Source organism: Mustela nivalis (assembly GCF_964662115.1).
Source record: "Mustela nivalis genome assembly, chromosome: 11".
NCBI classification, from domain to species: domain Eukaryota; kingdom Metazoa; phylum Chordata; class Mammalia; order Carnivora; family Mustelidae; genus Mustela; species Mustela nivalis.
In genome coordinates, this window is record NC_139030.1 from 53,794,405 (window position 1) to 53,814,280 (window position 19,876).

The 19,876-nt window shown below is 39.9% G+C and overlaps 1 protein-coding gene across 3 annotated transcripts in view; it reads left to right on the plus strand.

The window, feature by feature from the left end:
* The first annotated feature begins 421 nt into the window (after nucleotides 1-421).
* The window catches only part of GRB14 (growth factor receptor bound protein 14), a 114,211-nt gene continuing 94,756 nt past the window's right edge, over nucleotides 422-19,876 (plus strand). Inside the window, exons 1-2 of one of the 3 annotated variants that reach the window (XM_082691240.1) lie at nucleotides 422-780; nucleotides 2,071-2,203. In XM_082691240.1, coding sequence (XP_082547366.1) covers nucleotides 590-780; nucleotides 2,071-2,203 — 324 coding nt within the window. In that variant the 5' untranslated portion in view covers nucleotides 422-589. The remainder of the gene's footprint in view (nucleotides 781-2,070; nucleotides 2,204-19,876) is intronic. The other 2 variants (XM_082691239.1, XM_082691238.1) reach the window with 2 other exon arrangements.

The window sequence follows — 19,876 nt, forward strand, 5'->3', positions numbered from 1 at the left end:
CTTAGGTGATCTCAGAGCTAGGAAAGAAGGGTCTGGGGGGTCAGGGCCTCCCAGACCCCAGCCCCGCCTGCGCTCCGCTAGGCAAACCCCTCGGGAACGCCGGCTCACATGGGTCCCCGCCTCCAGCGGTGCGGGCCCGCCCTGACCCTGGGCTCAGCCCTCGCGCTCGGGTGCCCACCTGGGTAGGTGGCGGCCCGAGCCTCGCGTGCCGGCCACCGAGGGCCGAACCCCGGCCACACCGGACCTCTGGCAGCGCCCCGGCGCGTCCCGGGCGGGGTGCGAGGCCCGCCCGGCGCTCGGCGCCCTCCCCGCCCCCTCCGCGCCTCGCCCCGCCGCCCGCGGCCCCCACCCACCGGCCGCTCCTCCCCTCTCCCCACCCTCCTCTTCCGCCCCCTCCCCTCCCCCGCCGCCTCGCCGACTGCTCGGCCGCGCGTCTGAGCCACCCGGGCCCGGAGCGCAGGCGGCGAGGCCACCGCACCTGCAGCGCGCTCGGGCTGCCGAGCAGGCGCTTCGCCTCCCGCCACCCGGCCTCCCTCTCCCCGCCGCGCCGGGTCTCCTGTGACACCCGAGACCCCCCCGGCCAACGACAATGACCACTTCCCTGCAAGATGGGCAGAGCGCCGCGGATAGGGCGGCTGCCCAGGACTCGCCGCTGGCTGCCCAGGTGTGCGGCGCTGCCCAGGGGAGGGGCGACGCCCGCGACCTGGCGCCTGCCCCCTGGTTGCACACGCGGGCGCTCCTGCCCCCTCCGGACGGGACCCGCGGCTGTGCTGCAGACAGGTAGGCAGCCCTCGGAGGGCGCGGGGGAGTGTCCTGGGTTGGCAGCCGGCGAGGGGCTGAGGAGGCGGTCCTAGGGGGTGAGCCATGTGCCCAGAGCTGGGCCAAGTTTGTGAAAGTCTCTGAAGACAATTCCCTTTGAGCTGGCTCCTACCGGCTCAGCAGGACATTGCGATCTCCCAGCGCCTTATAAATAGCATCACCGTTTCATTGAGAGCTCCTGGTCGCTCTCACCTCTGCCCATCCGTGCGAACTAGGAGGCCAGGCGGACCAGCCCCTTCCTCTCTTCGTGGCCCTGCACTATAAAAAAAAAAAACAAACAAACCCAAACCACACCAAAACAGAAAAACCCTAATCCTTTTTATTTTATATATTTTAAAAAAATCATAGCATAAATGAGTTCACCTCCCACATAGAGTCTTACAGCGACCCTGGAGAGGCAAAGCAAGGATTGACGTTTGAGCAGTCTTGCTGTTCAGCAGGAAAGAATAGAGGCTTTAAAAGGTTTCTCAATCTCCATAGCATTCAGCGCTAAGTGCCTTTAGAGTTCACAATTTTGCACATACTTTAGGAAAGAAAAAGACTGCAACAATACAAAAATCTGTAGTCCTTTATATTCATACATTGAAATGGTACTTTTTTTCCTCCAGATTTTCAAAGTGCTTCAACTTCACAGAAGTTAAAATTACTCTGCAGTGGACTAGAGTACATTTTATACTAGCAAGTTCTGTTCACTTACCTCTTCAAAAACACTGCCTTGCGGTTTAGTATCTATAAGCACTTGAAAAATCAACAGACTGTGTGTGGGCAACATTGTGAATGAAATTTGAAGTGAGATGAACCACAGCTATAATTAATAAACCATACTTCCAAAAGTGATTAGTAAAATAGCATAGGGATGAATTCACTAAATGTAGACTTTGTCAATTTAATGGATCCATAAAAATATCTAACTTCTCAGGATGGTTTTTGGGTCAATAATTATATAGTCTGTACTTCAGCTTAGGAAAATTATTAAAAAATGCTGGAAATGGAATTTCTATACCTAGTGGTTTTTTTTAAAGGTCCTCCCCCTGAAAAAAGATTGAAATACTATGGAAAGTTGGTTTATATCAATTACCAAATTTTATTTTGACCCACAGAAAGTACATCACAGACCTTTGCTGTGTACTTTATATAATATTAGTGTTGTCACACAGTGGTACATGTTGGCCCTTAACTTCTTAATCCTGTCAGCAATTATATTTTACATTCCGCTTTATGTAAATTACCTCCTATGTTCTCTTGGTGTAGGAGAAAAAAGAAAGATCTTGATGTTCTGGAAATGCCATCTATTCCAAACCCTTTTCCTGAGCTATGCTGTTCTCCATTTACATCTGTGTTGTCAGCAGGCCTGTTTCCCAAAGCAAATTCAAGGAAAAAGCAGGTATGCATTTTAAAATTTTCTAATTTTAGGAGTTCTAAATCTACACAGTTTTTAAAGATACTCTGTACTTTATAATGTTAACAAAGGAGTGGTATGGCCTATTTTAAATAACTATTGGCCAACAGTTTTTGGCATCATTTCCCTTTGAGCCCCCAGTTATCATAGCTGTAAAATGGGAATGTAAAAACTTACCTGCCAGGCTTTTGGGATGGGTTAAATGGGAGACTATATATAAAGGACAGAGTCTGGGAGCCATTATTATTTACAGGGTAGGTGGGAAAGTTAGATGTGATAATAGATTATCGATGTTAGTCAGAAATTGGAGGAGGGTATTGGGGGTGAGAAAGGGATTAGCTGATTTCTTTAATACCTTCTTTAATCTTCCACGTTTTTAACCCACGTCAACCTCACTTACTAAAGGAAATGGTATAGTGATTCTGTGGCAAAAGGTAATTGGAGTTGAGAATGCAACATGGCTTCTTCACCAGTAAATTCCTCAGTTTGGAGGCTTCTGGCAACAAAAGGCAGATGACTCCTCAGTGATGATTAGAACAAGATCTTTACTTTCATGATTTTGCATTCTTTCTCCATTTCTAGTTTAAGACTGATGGAGGCAAATTAGATTTCAGGGACCCAGCAACTATGGAGAGATCCATCATGATTATACATTTTGAAAAAAAAAAATAGTGTATCCTAGAATAATCCCATCCCTTAATATATTCCCTCCCAATTTTGAATCAGCAAAACAAGGAGCGGTTTCACTAGGCAAAATGTACCTTGTTCTTGCAAGGATGGAGGCAAGGATTTTAAACAGTCAGATACTTGCAGTGAGGAGAGGAGTAATAAGTGGATAGAAGACCATAGATCATTTCCCCACACCTATTGTTCTCTTTCCTTTTTTCTGCCTTTGATGAGTTCTGCCTATGATGAGTTCAATAATATATGTTTTAGGAATGAAGGAAATACCCTAGGGAATAGATGGGTTCTTGATAACATAGAGCAATAATAAAGACAGAAGGGAAGCATTCCATGGACTGTTGGGTTTTGATAGAAGTCTGGTATAACAAGGCATATATATATATATATATATATATATATATATATATATATAATTTGAGGGGGACGGTTTTAAGTTTAATTGGTGCATGTGCTTTTTGGAAAAGGACTGGAGAAAGTGGGAGTAAATATTCCCGGAGCAGAGGTATGTTCTCAATTAGAGACTTTGATGGGGGAGGCAAGTCCTTAAGTGGGCGGGACTGTGACTTTGGATGAGGAGATGAACAAGGAGGAGATTCTTGAGAGCTTTATTATCAGGATGAGTTTTAAAGTCAGAGCCCAAGCAAAAAGCAGCCCTGCTGAAATGTCTGGGCCTTTTAAGAGCTTGGCTTTTGGGTAAGAATATAAGATGGAAATGTGGGTGATGGATTTGATTGTGTATCATGATGGCGGAAAAATTGATGATTGCCCGTGGGATCCGGCATGGGAAAAGGAAAGGTCTGATGATGGCATAATAGTTAGCTGGGGGAATGTAATAGATTATTTCCCTGTTTATGGAGGGCCTGCTGTATTCCTTGCACCATCCTAGGTTCTGGGGCACTGAGCTAAGCAAAAATGTCATACCTTGATGGGGCTTTGATTTAGAGTTGGTATGAGTTAGGAGGTGAACAGAGGAAGGGGAGTGGAAGAGAAGAGATCTGGCCTTACTTTCACTTTAATTTCTAGGTTGAACACTGGGAAAATGCCTGTGTCCAAGAGATGTCAGTGGGGCAAGGTTTGTTTTGAATAGAGAGAAAATATGTTAGTAGAGGGAGAGAAAAAGAGAGGATGGGTGTGGGTCAGGGTCAAGTCAGGGTGTGCCCTAAGGGTGTGTAGTCATCATGCTAGAGTAAGACATCATGTATTGGGGAGTGAGCATTTCTTCGCAGGTTTAGCAAATTGGCAAAATGGGAAAAGGGTTACTCTTGACTCCGGCTAGTTTCCTGCTCTGGCCTTGTGTCCTATTTCCACAGTGACCTTCTCAGAGAGCATTACGCCCACACAGACAGCAGTGCTGTTTCCTGAGGTGAGAGTTCTGGCCAGCCTCCTGGAGACCAGTCCCAGAGGGCCGTTCCCACCCAGGAAGGGCCCTTCACGCTATATCTTCCTTTGCCCAAGGGTTGGGATTTCTGTGAAGAGAAGAATGTCCCAAAGTTGGGGAAGAGGAAGGTTCCTTTTTACATTCTTTTATGTTTCCACCTACACTTTGCATTTAGAACAGCTCCTTTGTTTTTATTCCTTTATATATGCTCAGTTCTTTGGACTGAGTGATGCTTTGGGAACAGCTGACTCTGTCAGTGATTTCCCAAGCACAGTATCTTTGTGACACAGATGACCCTTTTACAAGATGGTATTTCTGGCCCGATTATCTCTGACCTTCACTTGAGATGATGTAAATGACTGGATGTGATAGGTTTCTATTGACCATTATTTATGGTTGACACATTACAGGAGCTAATGTCTCTTTTCTTTATAGTCTCTCTTTCATTTGTTTTGTTTAACCATTCCAGTCATTTTAGCAATTCTTTTCTCCCTGTAGAAAAAGTGAAGAATTGCACTTGTTATTTACAAATAATTGACCAGAAAGTTTGAAAGAATCCAGACTAGACATGTTAAATTTCATGTGGCCTTTCAAAGCCACAGTCAAAAATCATTTCATAGGCCATACATTTCTTTTTTTTAACAATTTGAGACACCTACAAAATGCATGAGTGGTAAAGTGCACTGAAGCCACAAATAGGATATACTTTATCTCTGAAAATAAAGTGTCTAAAAGTATATAACATTTACTATAGGCTTCCAGTGTTTTTATTTTAAAAAAGAGCTGAGTGATATAGAATATAGATTCTTTATTCTCTCTCCTTGTTATAGTACTGGCCAGATATATTTCCTAGACATACTTCCCTATGCTTACCAATAAAGTAGATTTAAAGCAGATTCCTTTATATGCAAGGTCCAGAAAAATTACTTGCAATTTAGACTTTATATTGAAAGTGACATATGAATTTAGATCTCTCTCTCTTTTTTTCTATTTCTGATTGAAATTTATCAGGAAATCACCCTTAGTACCTACTATTTGAAGAAAGAGAAAGAATAAAAGATCCTTAGCCCTTGCAAAAGAATCAGTTCTTGTCTTGTGTTTGTCTACCCTCAGGTAATTTTTGTACTGGGACTCAGCTTGTGCTGTAGGTCTGGTTAATTGCTTCCCAGTACTTGGTAGTGAAACATACAAAATAAAGTATCTGAAGATTTTAAAGATAAAAAGATACCCATGAAAAACTGTGTTGTGGAATATTTGAGCTGGAAGAGAACTTTGAATTCATCTACTGAATGCTGCTTTACAGATGAGTAAACTGAGGCTAAAAAATGCTATGTGGCTGATGATGGTACAGGGAGGACCTGGAATCTGCATTTCTTGAGGCTTTAAATAGAGTCTTTTTAAGGAAGGTCCAATTACTACAGAAGTTGAAAACTAAGAGCAGCACAAGGAATAAACATGCCAGTATTGTTAGTTACAACTGCTCATAATAGTAGAACATGGGTGATGATACCATTAGTTAATACTCATTTAAGGACCTAGATTCTTCTTTTTTATTTTTCTTCTTCTTCTTCACTGTAGCTATCTCTTTGTGTTTTTTATCTTCTAGCTTTCTTCTCCATCCTCTCCCTAAAACTGATATGCAAAATTTATCAAATAATTGACTTATCACCAAGTAGGATTTAGTAGTATTTCTAATGATCAGCTTTTGTGTGCAGTTTATAGTCCACAGTTAGAAGAATGCCAAGAAGAGGTCTCTGATCCACATTTTGTAATTTTTTGGTAAAGGGCAAAAGCCAGAAATGATTTGGTCATACTCTTACAATTTAAATAAAGGGAGATCAAAAAGAGTATCATGTCTGAATGTGCTTTGCCCCTTACCACACTATTTCTGATGTATTCTGTATTGAATTAAGCCTTTTTGTACATCTCAGAAAAACAAAAATATCTTTCAAATAATTAAGAAATCACTTTTCCATGTGCTCTGCCTTTGATTTCTTTTTTCTCTCACATATCAGGAACTATCAAAAGACAAGTTCATCTCTTCCCAAATTAACGGGCCTCTGATGTCATTCCTTTGTGATGCTAGTAATTAACCCAATTCGCATAGTCCTGTAGGAATCTTACATGGCTGCTACATTAACTAATCGCTCCTATACTCATTTCTCCAATATTCACAGAAGTATAAAGCAATAAATTATAGTCTCATATTTCCATTTTCCAGATTCAGTAATTAGTAAGATTTTGCTTCATTTACTTCATGTATTCTTTTCTGAAATTTTTGTCTTTGTTAAAATATTTTAAAATAAATCCTGAACATCCTCTCATTGTATCCCCACCTAGTTTTGTATGCATCTCTGAAAAATATATTTTCTTCTATGAACAAAATGCCAGTATTGTCTAACAAAAATAATAATGATTCCTTGGTATCATAACCAAATTGTTTCAGTTGGAATGATACACGAAATCCTCAAATTATGAACTGGTTATATTTCAAAAGTCCTTAAATTAGCTCTTTAGAAATTTAAATTCATTTTCAGATGGAAACAGCATCATAAGTTGCATTTAGGCTTCCCCAGGCCATTTTACAAAATCCCATTTAATGTGGAATGAAATGCAAATATCTTATATATGCAGAAAAAAATAAATAGAAACAATACTTGCTCCTATTAGGGTTTCAAACAAATATGTCTTTCCAGCTGCAATTTGCTACTTCTGAATGTTGGCACTTGATGAATATCATTTTTCTTGGGAAGAATTTGAAAGTACACAGATCTTTGTAGCAATATTGAAGCAGGCTTTAGAGGAGTACTTTTTAAAGTGTAAACACTGGACCATCTTTCTAAGAATCAGTAGGGCTGCTTGTTAAAAATGTTGATACTCAGGCCTCTTGCAAAACCCCCTCAACAACAGTGTCCTGATGAAGGGCATAAGAATTAGACTTATTATTTTTTTTTTCTCTTTGACTTCTTTGGAAAATCAGGGGTATTCATATTCCCAGTTGCTTTTAGACTTCTGGGGCAATCTGACCTTTCAAAATCGTGGACAATATCATTTAGTTGAGAAAAGGTAGAAATATTACAAATGGACTTTAGTTGGTATTTTATCCAGGTATTGATTGTTTGGAGGAAACAGAGCCTCACATGAACTAGCCTGAAAGGTTGTATTATAGTATCTGAAGGCCAAGAGTTCACTGATCTCATGAGAGATTGGAATTGGGGAAAGTCAGCCAAGATCAAGGCAGCCACTTTCTCCATTCTTCACCAGCACAGCACATAATCTCTGCTTCTCCTTCCTTTTTTTTTTTTTTAAAGATTTATTTATTTATTTGACCAACAGAGATCACAAGTAGGCATAGAGGCAGGCAGAGAGAGAGAGAGGAGGAAGCAGGCTCCCCGCTGAGCAGAGAGACCGATGCCAGGCTCCATCCCAGGGTGGGATCATGACCTGAGCCGAAGGCAGAGGCTTTAACCCACTGAGCCACCCAGGTACCCCTCTGCTTCTCCTTCTGTGTCCATTTCATTCTCACATTTGTCGTCAGTCTTGCTTGTCTTGAATGCCTCTCTATGTACCTGGTCCCTGATGACCACCCCGTTGGAATAAATCATTCCTCCTACTGGTGGTTCAGCACTTGATAAGTGACTCGAGTCTGCATCTGGAGAGAGCTTGTAGCTCGGCGTGTCCAGCTCTTATTCAGTCAGCTATAGCCAAAGGGGCACAGGGCCTGGACCGCTGCTCAGCCAAGTTTGTGAGAACAAATTCTGTGAGCAGGAAGTCCAACTTCAATAGGTATGGCGTATGAGGGTAGGAAGAAACAATGGATGATTAGTGCCCTAGGAGAGAAAGATCTCAAACAAACAACAGTGGACACAAAATCAAAGCCTTATTGCATACCTGTGATATATGGTGATCTACCAGTTAGTTTGGCTGAGTGGCCTAGCCAGTTCACAGTGTCTACTTCCTTTGCTTTGATTCACTTAATTCAGATGAAGCATATTTACTTGACAGTGGTTTCAGTGAATGCCACCCTTCAACGATGGGTATCTTTCTTGGCCATTGTCTTGAGTTTGCAACTTAGTGATGTCCCTTAGCCTCTGATGACAGGAGCTACCAGCTCAGGATTCTCTCTACTTCATGCTAGTTACTTCCATTTGTAACAGAAGACAGCTGTCTCTTCCTATTTTAAAACTTAAATCTCCCAGCAGATCTGCTTGTCAAGGTTTTATTTCCAGTTTGAAGGTTGCCTCTAATTCTTGGTTAATTTGCAGGGTACATTTGCAATCCAACCTTTATCTGCAATATGGGTTTTATTTTTCACTTGTCTTGAAAGCTCAGCTTCTGGCTTGTTTTTCCCTAGGGGCATATATTATGTTCTTTCAACAGAAGGAAAATTGAAGCCGTTCATGGTTCAATATAAATGTGGATCTTAATTAATATAAAAAAGCTTTCTGTAGTCTTGTAGATGTTGCATTTGAATACGTCAACTCATATAGGATAGTAAGAAATTCCATTCTGTAAGAATACACTGATATGTTTTTAAGTGGGGATAGGAAGACTGGGACATTGTCCTTTTGGCACTCTAGATAAGCGATAAGCTCAATGAAGAACCTCAGAAAAGGCCACAAGTCTTTGCCAAGGCAAGGGAGCTGAAGAGAGCCTTTCAGAATCAATTTAGGAGAGAAATGGGAAACCCAATATGGGGAGAGCATCCTTTACTTCTTGTCCTTCCCTTTGGTTCCACTCATTTAGCCTTTTTCAAAGCCACAAAGAAAATAAACACAAATGAGAGCATTAATATTCTTTTTTTTAAGGTTTTATTTTTAAGTAATCTCTACACCTAACGTGGGGCTCGAACTCACAACCTCAAGATCAAGAGTCTCATGCTGTACCAACTGAGCCAGCCAGGTTCTCCAGGAGGATTAATATTCCTAACTACTTCACCAATTCCAAAAGATCATTTAGAAGTAGACTCTTTATTCACATACCTTGTCCATAGATGTAATTTCACATGTGGTGGTTAGGTTGTTAGGGAGTCGGTAAAAGTTTTCTAATCTGTAATAGTCCCAAAGAATGGTACATTTACAACATCCTGGACACCATGTTTAATATTGTTTCTATGGAGAGATAAGAGTCAGTGTGATGGGATTAAAAATATTGGACTGGGAATCTGCAAGCCTGGTTTTTAATACAATCCTGCTGCTGCTGAGTGGTGTGATAGGAGCCTTTCGCTCACACTTTCTACGCCCTGAGAGTGCTATCATTTCACTCTATTCTTAGAGTGAGCGATTCTGGTGGCTTTTGGAGTTCTAATGAGCCCATGTAGCAGCCACAGGACTTTAGGAGACTTGTTTGGTACCACTGGCCCCAGAAGCTTCCTCCTTACCCTTGATTCCAATCCTCCCACATGGTCACCACAGCTCCTGTGATAAAGGCACATTTGGGTGTCATGGGACAAGGAACACAGGAGCCACCTTCATGGAGATGATAGGGGCAGTAGGGGCTAGTTAAACTAGAAATTGCGCATCAAAGTCAAGGTCCAAATAGTAGAGAGTCGGAAAAGGTGTCATATGGAGAGGTTAGGTAGTCATGTGCCAGGTTAGGTAGAAAAATTCTGTTTAAGCTTAGAAATACGGATGTGGTATTTGGTGTGAGATATTTGAGGCTGGTGTGGATCCAATGCACTTGGGTCTGCTTGGCTTAAGGTTTGAGGTGGTTATAACCTTTAAAGTCCTTCTCCAAATTCCTCTTGCTCCACCCTCGAATAATCCATTTGGTTGCTGAAGCCAAAATCTAAGAAGACCTCTTTCTGGTCTTTTGTCAAGTACTACCACACCTTTCCTGGCAATATTCTGGAATCCATAAATGTCTTTCCATCTTCCCTGCTAGCATCCCAGCTTCAGCCACTGCCTACTACCATATAAGAGGCATAAAAGGCTTTCTTTTGTGTTAGCCTATTTTGGTCCATTCTCCATACACTTGTTAGAAGGGAACTCTTGGAAAGTTAGATCATATCATGTCACTGCCTGATTGAAAACTTTTTGATAGATTAGCATGAAGTTCAACTTCGTACTTTGGCCTACAGGATTCTGCATGATTTGGCTTTCTGCCTACCTTAGAAACTTCTTCTGTATTCTACTTTTTGTTGATTATATTCCAGCCACAGTGGAGGGACAGTCCTACTCATTTATTGTTTTTCCCTCCAAATAGAGTATCTTGTGTTCCTTGTTCTTAGGTACTTTCATGAAAAGAATGATTGAGTAAATGGATTATTGATAATAAATAGTACAAAGAAATTTTAACAAATTGCATTTTGACATTCTAATCATTATCAATCATCTTGATCAAATTAAAAAATATTTTAAAATCCATTAACAGTTTTTTTTTTTTTTAAAGATTTTCTTTATTTATTAGAGAGATAGAGAACCCAAATAGGCAGAGCAACAGGCAGAGGGAGAGAGAAAAGCAGGCTCTTCACTGAGCAAGGAGCCCGATGCAGGGCTGGATTCCAGGACCCCGGGCAAACGCTTAACCGACTGAGCCACCCAGGCGCCCCAACAGTTTTTATTAACAAAAATAAAATTACATGCTGGGATCCTAGACCAATAGGATTTTTAACAGTATATATCTTTTGCTTTTATTACACACATAGGACATTTTGGTCATGGGTAACAAAATTAATGGATATTTTTGATTCTGTACATTATTCTTTTTTTTTAATTCTTTTTTTTTTTTTTTAAAGATTTTATTTATTTATTTGACAGAGATCACAAGCAGGCAGAGAGGCAGGCAGAGAGAGGGGGGGAAGCAGGCTCCCCACTGAGCAGAGAGCCCGATGCAGGGCTCGATCCCAGGACCCTGGGATCATGACCTGAGCCAAAGGCAGCGGCCCAACCCACTGAGCCACCCAGGCGCCCCCTGTACATTATTCTTATTTAATGAGATTATAAGTAAAAAGTATTTAGTGGGCTGCTATAGTTCCTTCCAGCTTACTATGTGTATTTTAAAAATCCCACGTTAGAAAAAATTAAGTGGAAATATCAACTGGGCTCATAATAACAAGTCTCTCAGAGCAAGGGGTAGTAGGTGTTAGCAGATGTTTTAATTATTAGCTATTAATATCATTGGGGAATAACTTGGGCCAGTGCTCATGGTGTAGAAATGAAGAGACATAGACCCCTCGAATATATAAAACTTTCCAAGGGATGTGCAGACTCACAGGTTTAAGAGAATCGGTTTTCAGATCCTCATGTTCCACATGTACTTTTTCCTAAGACTTACCTGAGAACCCACCTGTGTTGGTAATAACGTTCTCACCTGGTGCATTCCCCTGGGGCGTGTAAACCTCCAGGGTGTCACACACAAGAGAGCTTGCTTTAATGATTAATCAAAGTACCACAGATCAGAAGGGGTTTCTGTTAAGGAGAGACACGATGAGGAAGGAGAATTTTGGATAATATTGAAATGTTCTGAATTCAGATATATGATTGTGTGATGGGATTGATAACAATTTTCACTTTCTGCTTTTTTCAGTTTTTAATTACTGACTTTAATTTCTCTCTCTCCTGACTCTTGGCAGAGAATACCTAACCTTTGAGAAAAAGTTTCCTAAGAACAAAGTAATTAGCTCATTAGTGTGAAATACTGAAATGTATTTTGTCACATATTTAAGTGTATTTTCTGCTATTTTTCAATACTTGGGATGAACCAATAGCTGAAAGAAAATGTGCCTGTGAATACCTGGTGTGCTGTAGGTTCATGTTGCAGGTGAGATTCCCTGGGAAACAGAATGGGAGCACAAGTTTGCCTGCAAGGAGTGTCCTGGAGAGAGTTCTTGAAAACTGCCCCTTGGGGGCATCTGTGTGGCTCAGTCGGTTGAGCATCTGCCTTTGGTTCAGGTCGAGATCCAGGGGTTCCTGGGATTGAGTCCCCTTGCCCCCATCAGGCTCCCTGTTCAGCAGACAGCCTGCTACTCTCTCCCCCTCTGCCTCTGTCCCTGCTCTCTGCTTATGCATGCTCTCTCTCTCTCTCAAATAAATAAATAAAATCTAAAAGAAAGAAAGAAAGAAAGGAGAAAAGAAAACTGCTCATGGGAATGGACTGAGGGAGAAGCTGGGCTCCAAAGCAGCCACAGCAGAGGTCTCAGTCAATCCCATAGGTGCTCTGGAGCTGGGTGGGCCTTACAGAATTCTTCAAAATTGGAACGGAGGAGCGGGACTCCCCAGGAAAGGGCTGACCATGCAGCTCTCTTCAGCTGAGCGTAATGGCAGGAAGGGAGGACTTAGCTTGGTGGCTGCTGTTAGTTGGGGGGAGGATGACGGCTTTCGCCTCGAAGTGGCAGGTCTGGGCAGGGTCCATAGCAGCTACAATAGTTAATAATTCTGAGCCTTCTAAATGTGACAGAAATCCTTTCTGAGGCTACAAGATTTTTGAAGATGAATTAGAGAAACTCAAGGATATCTTGTACATGATTTCCTTGTAGATTTTGTGTTATTTGTGTGTGTTTAAAACCTATTTTGTAAAATCACACCAAATCATATGAAGTATGTATTCTAATAGACCAATCAATTCCCATCCCATTTTATCATAAAATACTTCAGTATTTTCTACTTTCTGTTAATAACAAATAAACGATTAGATTAATTTTTTTAGTATATATCCATCATCATATGCTTTCATTAAAAACAAGAAATTTTTATCTTGACGAATACTGCAATTAATGGAGCTTCTTTTAATTTTATACTTGGTTTTTATATAATTACATCCAAAGGCTGAAAATCAAGGCAGGAATTATGCTTACACAATTACCAAAGGAATTCCATGTCCTTCCTACCACTTCATCTTCTTCTTCCTCAGAGCTCTTAGTTCCTTTTTTTTTTTTTTTAAGATTTTATTTATTTATTTGACAGATGGAAATCACAAGTAGGCAGAGAGGCAGACGGTGGGGGGTGGGGGCGCAGGGCAGGAAGCAGGCTCCCCACCTAGCCGAGAGTCCAATGTGGGGCTCAATCCCAGGACCCTGGGATCATGACCTGAGCTTAAGGCAGAGGCTTAACCCATGAGCCACCCAGGTGTCCCTCAGAGCTCTTAGTTCTGTATTATTTTAAATTTGACTGTTTTCAGTTATTTGTAACTAATTTTCAGTGTTTTTTAATATGTTTTTTTCTCAGAATGCGTACCTTTAATTGAACTGAAAAGTAAAGTTGGACTTGATCTGATAGAATATAAGTCTAATTTGGCTGACTGATTTGAGAGTGAGGACTAACTTTTCTAATTATATGGTTGACATTTTCCTTAGATTGAATAAACTAAATTTATAGCTCTATACTTTTGATGAAAATGTATTTAAAGCACATTATAAGACAATGGCATTTTATTTAAAAAATTGGGAAGAAGTCATGCGAAAGCCTCACTTCTATGTTGGTTTGGCCAAGATGTGATAAAATTAACACTTTACCCCCCAGTTTTTCTGAGTGTATTAGTTTGAACAAATTGTATTTAAGTGAGAGAATAACATGTCGTTAATAGCAAAGCCTCATTGATAAACTATCCAGAAACTGAGGAAGGGAATGACTCTTGATTGGTAACAAATCTTTTTCAACTCAGATGGTTTGTCTTATATACTACTCAATCTCCAGCAGATCGAGCAATGCCTGGCACTTAATAGACCCTCAGTAAATTTTGCTGAATCAAAAAATAAATTAATGGCAATGCCTGGGTGGCTCAGTTGGTTGAACGTCTGCCTTTGGCTCAGGTCATGATCCCAAGGTCCTGGAATTGAATCCCACATCGGGTTCCTTGCTCAGTGGGGAGCCTGCTTCTTCCTCTGCCTGCTGCTCCTTCTGCTTCTCTCTCTCTCTGACAAATAAATAAATAAAATATTTTGAAAAATAAATAACTTCATTAATGAATGGATTAATGAGCAGGGGAGGAACAGAGGAAGTAGTTATTATTAAGTGAAAGAGTGAGGGAATATTTGGGAATGTACTGATAATTTAATATAAAAGATAAAGAGTTTGCACAAAAACTTAGAAAAGTGAACTTTGGTTTAGTCACTGGGAGGGATCTGATATTGTTAGACATTGAAAAGATCCGAGTCAGGATAAATGTTTGAGTATTGATTTACCACTATTAGCACATTCTAAATTTGGATTACCCTTACTCGGAATAAGTTCTGTTCTTTGTCTCTTCGGTCCCCTTGTGGGCGTTTTCAGTCTTACCAGCCTGTGTGTGCCAGTTAAAAACCACGTATACTTTATGGGGCTGAGTCCAATAAAAGCTTTTCAATAAGCCCACATTCATAGTGGAAGATTACTTTCATTCTTGGGAAGGGTGACATATACGTGTGAAGCCCAGGATTCAGATGAAAGGAGTACTTTGGTATTATTTAACTGTGTATTGGCAAGACTTGAGCCAGTATCTGGTTTCTCTTTAGAGACATTTTGCATTATATTACAGTACTCTTACTGTGCTGTGCCAGGGAAATTAAGATCAGCTGGAACACTCTGTAGGTCATTGGCTTGGAATCTCAGGGCACTGAGAACTTGATGTTTTGTTTTAATGACCTCATTTAGGCTGAACCTGCCTTTCTCCCAAAGGCATAAGAGCCTCTTTACAAAACCATGTCTGCACCTTGGGAAATATATGGGAAAGTTTTAGAGAAAAGTGACTAAATATTTGGAGGCATTGGGTCAACCTCCATTTACAGAGTACTTATTAAATGATGGCTTGTTAGTTAAGAAAGATGAAGAGGGTGTATAATTCAGGTCCCTTGAACATCGTTGTAGTCATCAGATTCCATGATGTCTGAAATGTACTTTGAAGGTTGAAGGGAACACTTTTAAGAAGAATGAAAGGAAAAGTGTTTACAGGTCATGTAGCAGTTCATGGGACTTGGGTTCTGGCAGATGCTTTCTACAGAGATTGCCAGAGGATGTCCCTCTTGTAGAATGAAGGACCTCCTCCATATTTCTCAAAGTGGGAGTAAATGATGCGTGTATGCATACGGGGTATGTGAGGATGGTGGGAGGGCCATATGGAAGTCACACAGTAAACATGGAACACCTTTCTGGAACAATCATTTTATTTATTTATTTTTTAAATTTTTTATTTTTTATAAACATATATTTTTATCCCCAGGGGTACTGGTCTGTGTGGAACAATCATTTTAATTGAAAATAGGGCACATGTTTTTATATTAAAACAAATGCTCCTGTTTTTATGACCAGAATGCACTATCTACATCGATTTTTAAGAACAAATTTAATATCTTAACATCATTGTCAACCCGGAGATGACAGTAGCTATGTAAGTTACTTTCTTTTGCATTTTCATTCGTTCTGGTGGAAAAATTCAAGAAACACTAGTGTTGTTTTCAATGTTATGAGACGTGGCTTTTTGTAATCCTTGGAGGATTGGTTATCAATCCTCTTTTCCTTACCCACTTTTCTCTAACCAAAATTCTTTCTCTCTAAAGCTTTTCTGATTTTGTTGATACCTATATCATTTAATATTGAGGTTATTGTGTTGTTAACCATTTGAGGTGTTTTTTCCACTCTGCTTTCCTGCAGCTTAGCAGGAAGTGGCTCTCACCAAAGTCTCTGAAGACCATCTTATTCAGAAGACTTTCTGTGATTATTTTGATATCAAACCTAAGCAGTTTGGGTCATTCTTAACTATTCTTCCCTTCTTAAAACACTTTCTTAACTTCTGTCTCTTACAGGTCTCTGTTGTTGGATCTCAGTGTTTGTTTCCTTAGGGTTTTATCCTAGAACTTTTTGTTTTCATATTAGTCTCCTTTTATTGCTTGGGTGATCTCATCTACTCCCATGGCCTCAGCAGCAATATACATAGAAGTCTCGACTAGTTATCCTGGGTTGCCTGCTAGATATCTTCATTTACACTATTCATTGACACCTCAAACTCTACATATTCCAAACTCAATTAATAATTTTCCTTTTCAGCTTGTTCCTTCTATGTCTCCTGTCATTGGGAGTGATATACTCTACCCATACTAGAAATCAGAAGTCTTAGTTCTTCTTAGTCTCCTTCCTATTCCCCTCTCTCTTCATCTGATTGGTTACACAGTCCTCTTGGAAAAATATCTCTTGACTTCTTCCATTCTGCATTAGGTGTCCTGCTTTGAGATAATCTACCAGGTCAGTTCTGTTGTGTTATCAGTCTGTTTATTTATCAGTGTTCTGCTCTCCAGGAAGCTCTCTAGAGGTAGCAACGAGCCAAGTCTGCCTTGGGCATCAATGCATTTCCAGACATTAGCGTTGTGCCTGGCACATTGTAGGTCCTCTGTAAATACACGTCCTAGGTCATCTGTAAATACTTGCTGAATGAACAGATGGTTCAGATAGTGGCACTTTTACCCAAAGTAGGATTCATTTCTAAAATATCTGATAGATGACCATCCAGATAGTCTCCTTGAACATTTTCAATGATAAGGAGTTTTTTTTTTTGCTTGTGATCTATAAAATCCCTATATAGATGCCTTCTTATGAACTGCATGAAAACCAAGATTATATATACTTTCTTAGAATAAAATTTAATTGCTTGTTTTTTTTTTGTAGGATTTTACCTTTCCCTATTTAAATCTTGATTCTGATCCACTATCTCAGCATGTCAGGATATTATTGAATTGTATTCTTTTATTACAGTAATTGTACCTCTCAACTTTGTTTCATATGCACATAGGAATAGATGACATTAATGTCTTCATTCAAAAAAGGAAGACAAAACTTGCCCTGTTAGCCTGCCCTCACGGATGAATCTAGTGGATTAGTCAACACTAAGTTTTCTCAACATGTTGCTAATCCATTCAACCAATATTTATTGAGTATGTTCTTTGTACTAGACGTTGTGTTCACATTTGTCCCTTGAACAAATGTAGGTTCAAACCTGGGTTTGAACTATGTGGGTCCATTTATCCAAGGATTTCTTTCAATAATACAGTAAGCATATTTTCTCTGACTTAATGATTTTCTTAATAATATTTTCTTTTCTCTAGCTTACTTTATCATGATAATACAGTACATAATACATGTAACATCTAAAATAAGTGTTCATTGACTATTAATGTTACTATCAATGTTCATTGATTATTAATGTTAATGTCAATCCTCTGGTTAACAGTAGGCTACTAGTAATTAAGTTTTTGAGGAGTCTAAATGAAACAAGATGGGATTGGGAGGGAGACAAAACAAACAGGGTTGCTAGGGGGAGGGGGTTTGGGAGAAGGGGGTGGGATTATGGACATTGGGGAGGGTATGTGCTTTGGTGAGTGCTGTGAAGTGTGTAAACCTGGCGATTCACAGACCTGTACCCCTGGGGATAAAAATATATATTTATATAAAAAATAAAAAATTAAAAAAAAAGTCATATATGGATTTTAAACTGTTTGGGGTATTGGTATCCCTAACACTGCATTATTCAAGGGTCTGCTGTGTAATTACATTATCATACTGGTCTTGCTCCATCTTGCCTATCAGCAGCATTATGAGGCATTTCTGGTTATTCTTTAGATATCAAGATATCTCAGTTCTAGATACTCCACTGACCTGTTGGTGTAGAAGCTTATGTAAATAGTAATACCTTAGTGACTATTACTATTATCAGTAATGGTTATTCAGTTCTTACAATGCACCAGGTACTGTGCTAAGAAGATAATTTTATAAGATCCCCTTTTCCCAAAACACCAATGAGGTAGACACTACCATCACATCCATCTTAAAGTGGAGGACATTTAGGTTTGAGAAATATTGTATTTTGGGGGGCGCCTAGGTGGCTTGGTGGGTTGGACCTCCGGCTTAGGCTCGGGTCATGGTCTTGGGGTCCTGGGATCAAGTCCTGCGTCGGTCTCTGCTCGGCGTGGGACTTGCTTCCCTGTCTCTCTCTGCCTGCTTCTCTGCCTACTTGTGATCTCCTCTCTCTGTCAAATAAATAAATAAAATCTAAAAAAAATAAAAAAAGAAATATTGTATATATATATTTTTTTAATCAAAATTACATAGCAGGGAAGTGACAGAGGCAGGATCTAAACAGAGACTGCCCTGTATTGGTAAGATTTATAGACTCTTATTTACCCGTTCTTTCTTCCTTCCTCCCTTCTTTCCTCTTTTTTTTTTTTTTTGACTTTCAAAAACAGTTTGAATACAAAAAAAGAAAGTTTTTAATAGATTAGGCCCATACTATGAGTAATATTAAAGGGCATGGTTCTAGAGGTGGACCTTACTGAGACATCACTCTTTTTTTTTTTTTTTTAAGATTTTATTTATTTATTTGTCAGAGAGAGAGAGAGAGCATAAGCAGTAGGGCGGAAGGCAGAGGGACAAGCAGACTCCCTGCTGAACAGGGAGCCCAACGTGGGACATGAAGACCTGAGCCAAAGGCAGAAGCTTAGGCACCCAGGCTTCCCGCTGAGATATTTTTCTTATGTGGCATAACCAATGTGCCTTGTGGAACAGAACCAATTTTAGATTATTCCAAAGGTTCATTTCAGTCAACACCAGCTTGGCGTTGATTAGCTTATTTCTAGATTTTATATAAAATTATAGTAATCACATACAATTTAAATATAAAAATGGTTTTTTCCTTCTTAGAGAAAAGCACTTCATCAAACTAGGCAGACTGTCTTGTGGATTGTGGAGGTCTGCACTGGTAGAGCAGTCTGATTTCTTTTCTCTTACACTAGTTTCTAAGGGTGCATATATCCTTCCTTTATATGAGTAAGGATATAATCTGCAAGGTGCTTTCAAACATGTTATAACCTTTATCCTTTTAATGTATGGCTGTTGTCAGTATATGAGTTAGTTTTATTCAGTTTTATAGATGGAAAGAGGTAGGGTCAAAGATAAGAGTTAAATCATACTGTACTGCACGGCAGAGCTGGGGCTTGATCCCAGATTTTCAGATTTTAGTTCTAGCTCTTGAGTACCTAACACAAAATTGATGGGTACATTCTGTTTTCAATGATGAGAAATTCTGTGCAGTGAAACATGGTCTGTGAGAATAGTAAAGAGTTATCTTTTCAACTGTTTGAGAAACCCAACTTTAATATATTCTGGTCTTCCTTTACCTCTACTGTTTTTCTTGTGGTATTGGTATATTGCTTTAAGGAAATATCAGAAATCCCTTTTATTATTGTTTCAGGAAATGTCAGAAATCCTTATTATTATTTTTTAATTTGTAGGATTTTGAATGATTTTTTTTTGAAACTACCAGGGAAACTGGATCATTCTCAATTCAGGATGTATTCTGACCGAAAGAGTTCAGCTGTACTCTGGGGTGTTAAATTAATTTTCATTGACAGACACTTGCCTGGGATTTAATTGAGATTTAAGTTAGTAAAAACCCTGCCTGTGGCCTAGAGAACAATTGGACAAAGTAGATGAAGTAGAGAGGAAAGTATTTTCTCAAATCTTCTTACCCCCTTGGACAGAACCCAGGTCACCTGCAGAGATAGGGAAGCAGACCTGTACTGCCACTACACACTCACCCTACCAAGTCAGACACACATCATTGGAGTCAATGCAAGGCTATAAATATCAGTGCAGAGATTACTGGTTTATAAAGTATGGGATTTAAAAAATGACTCA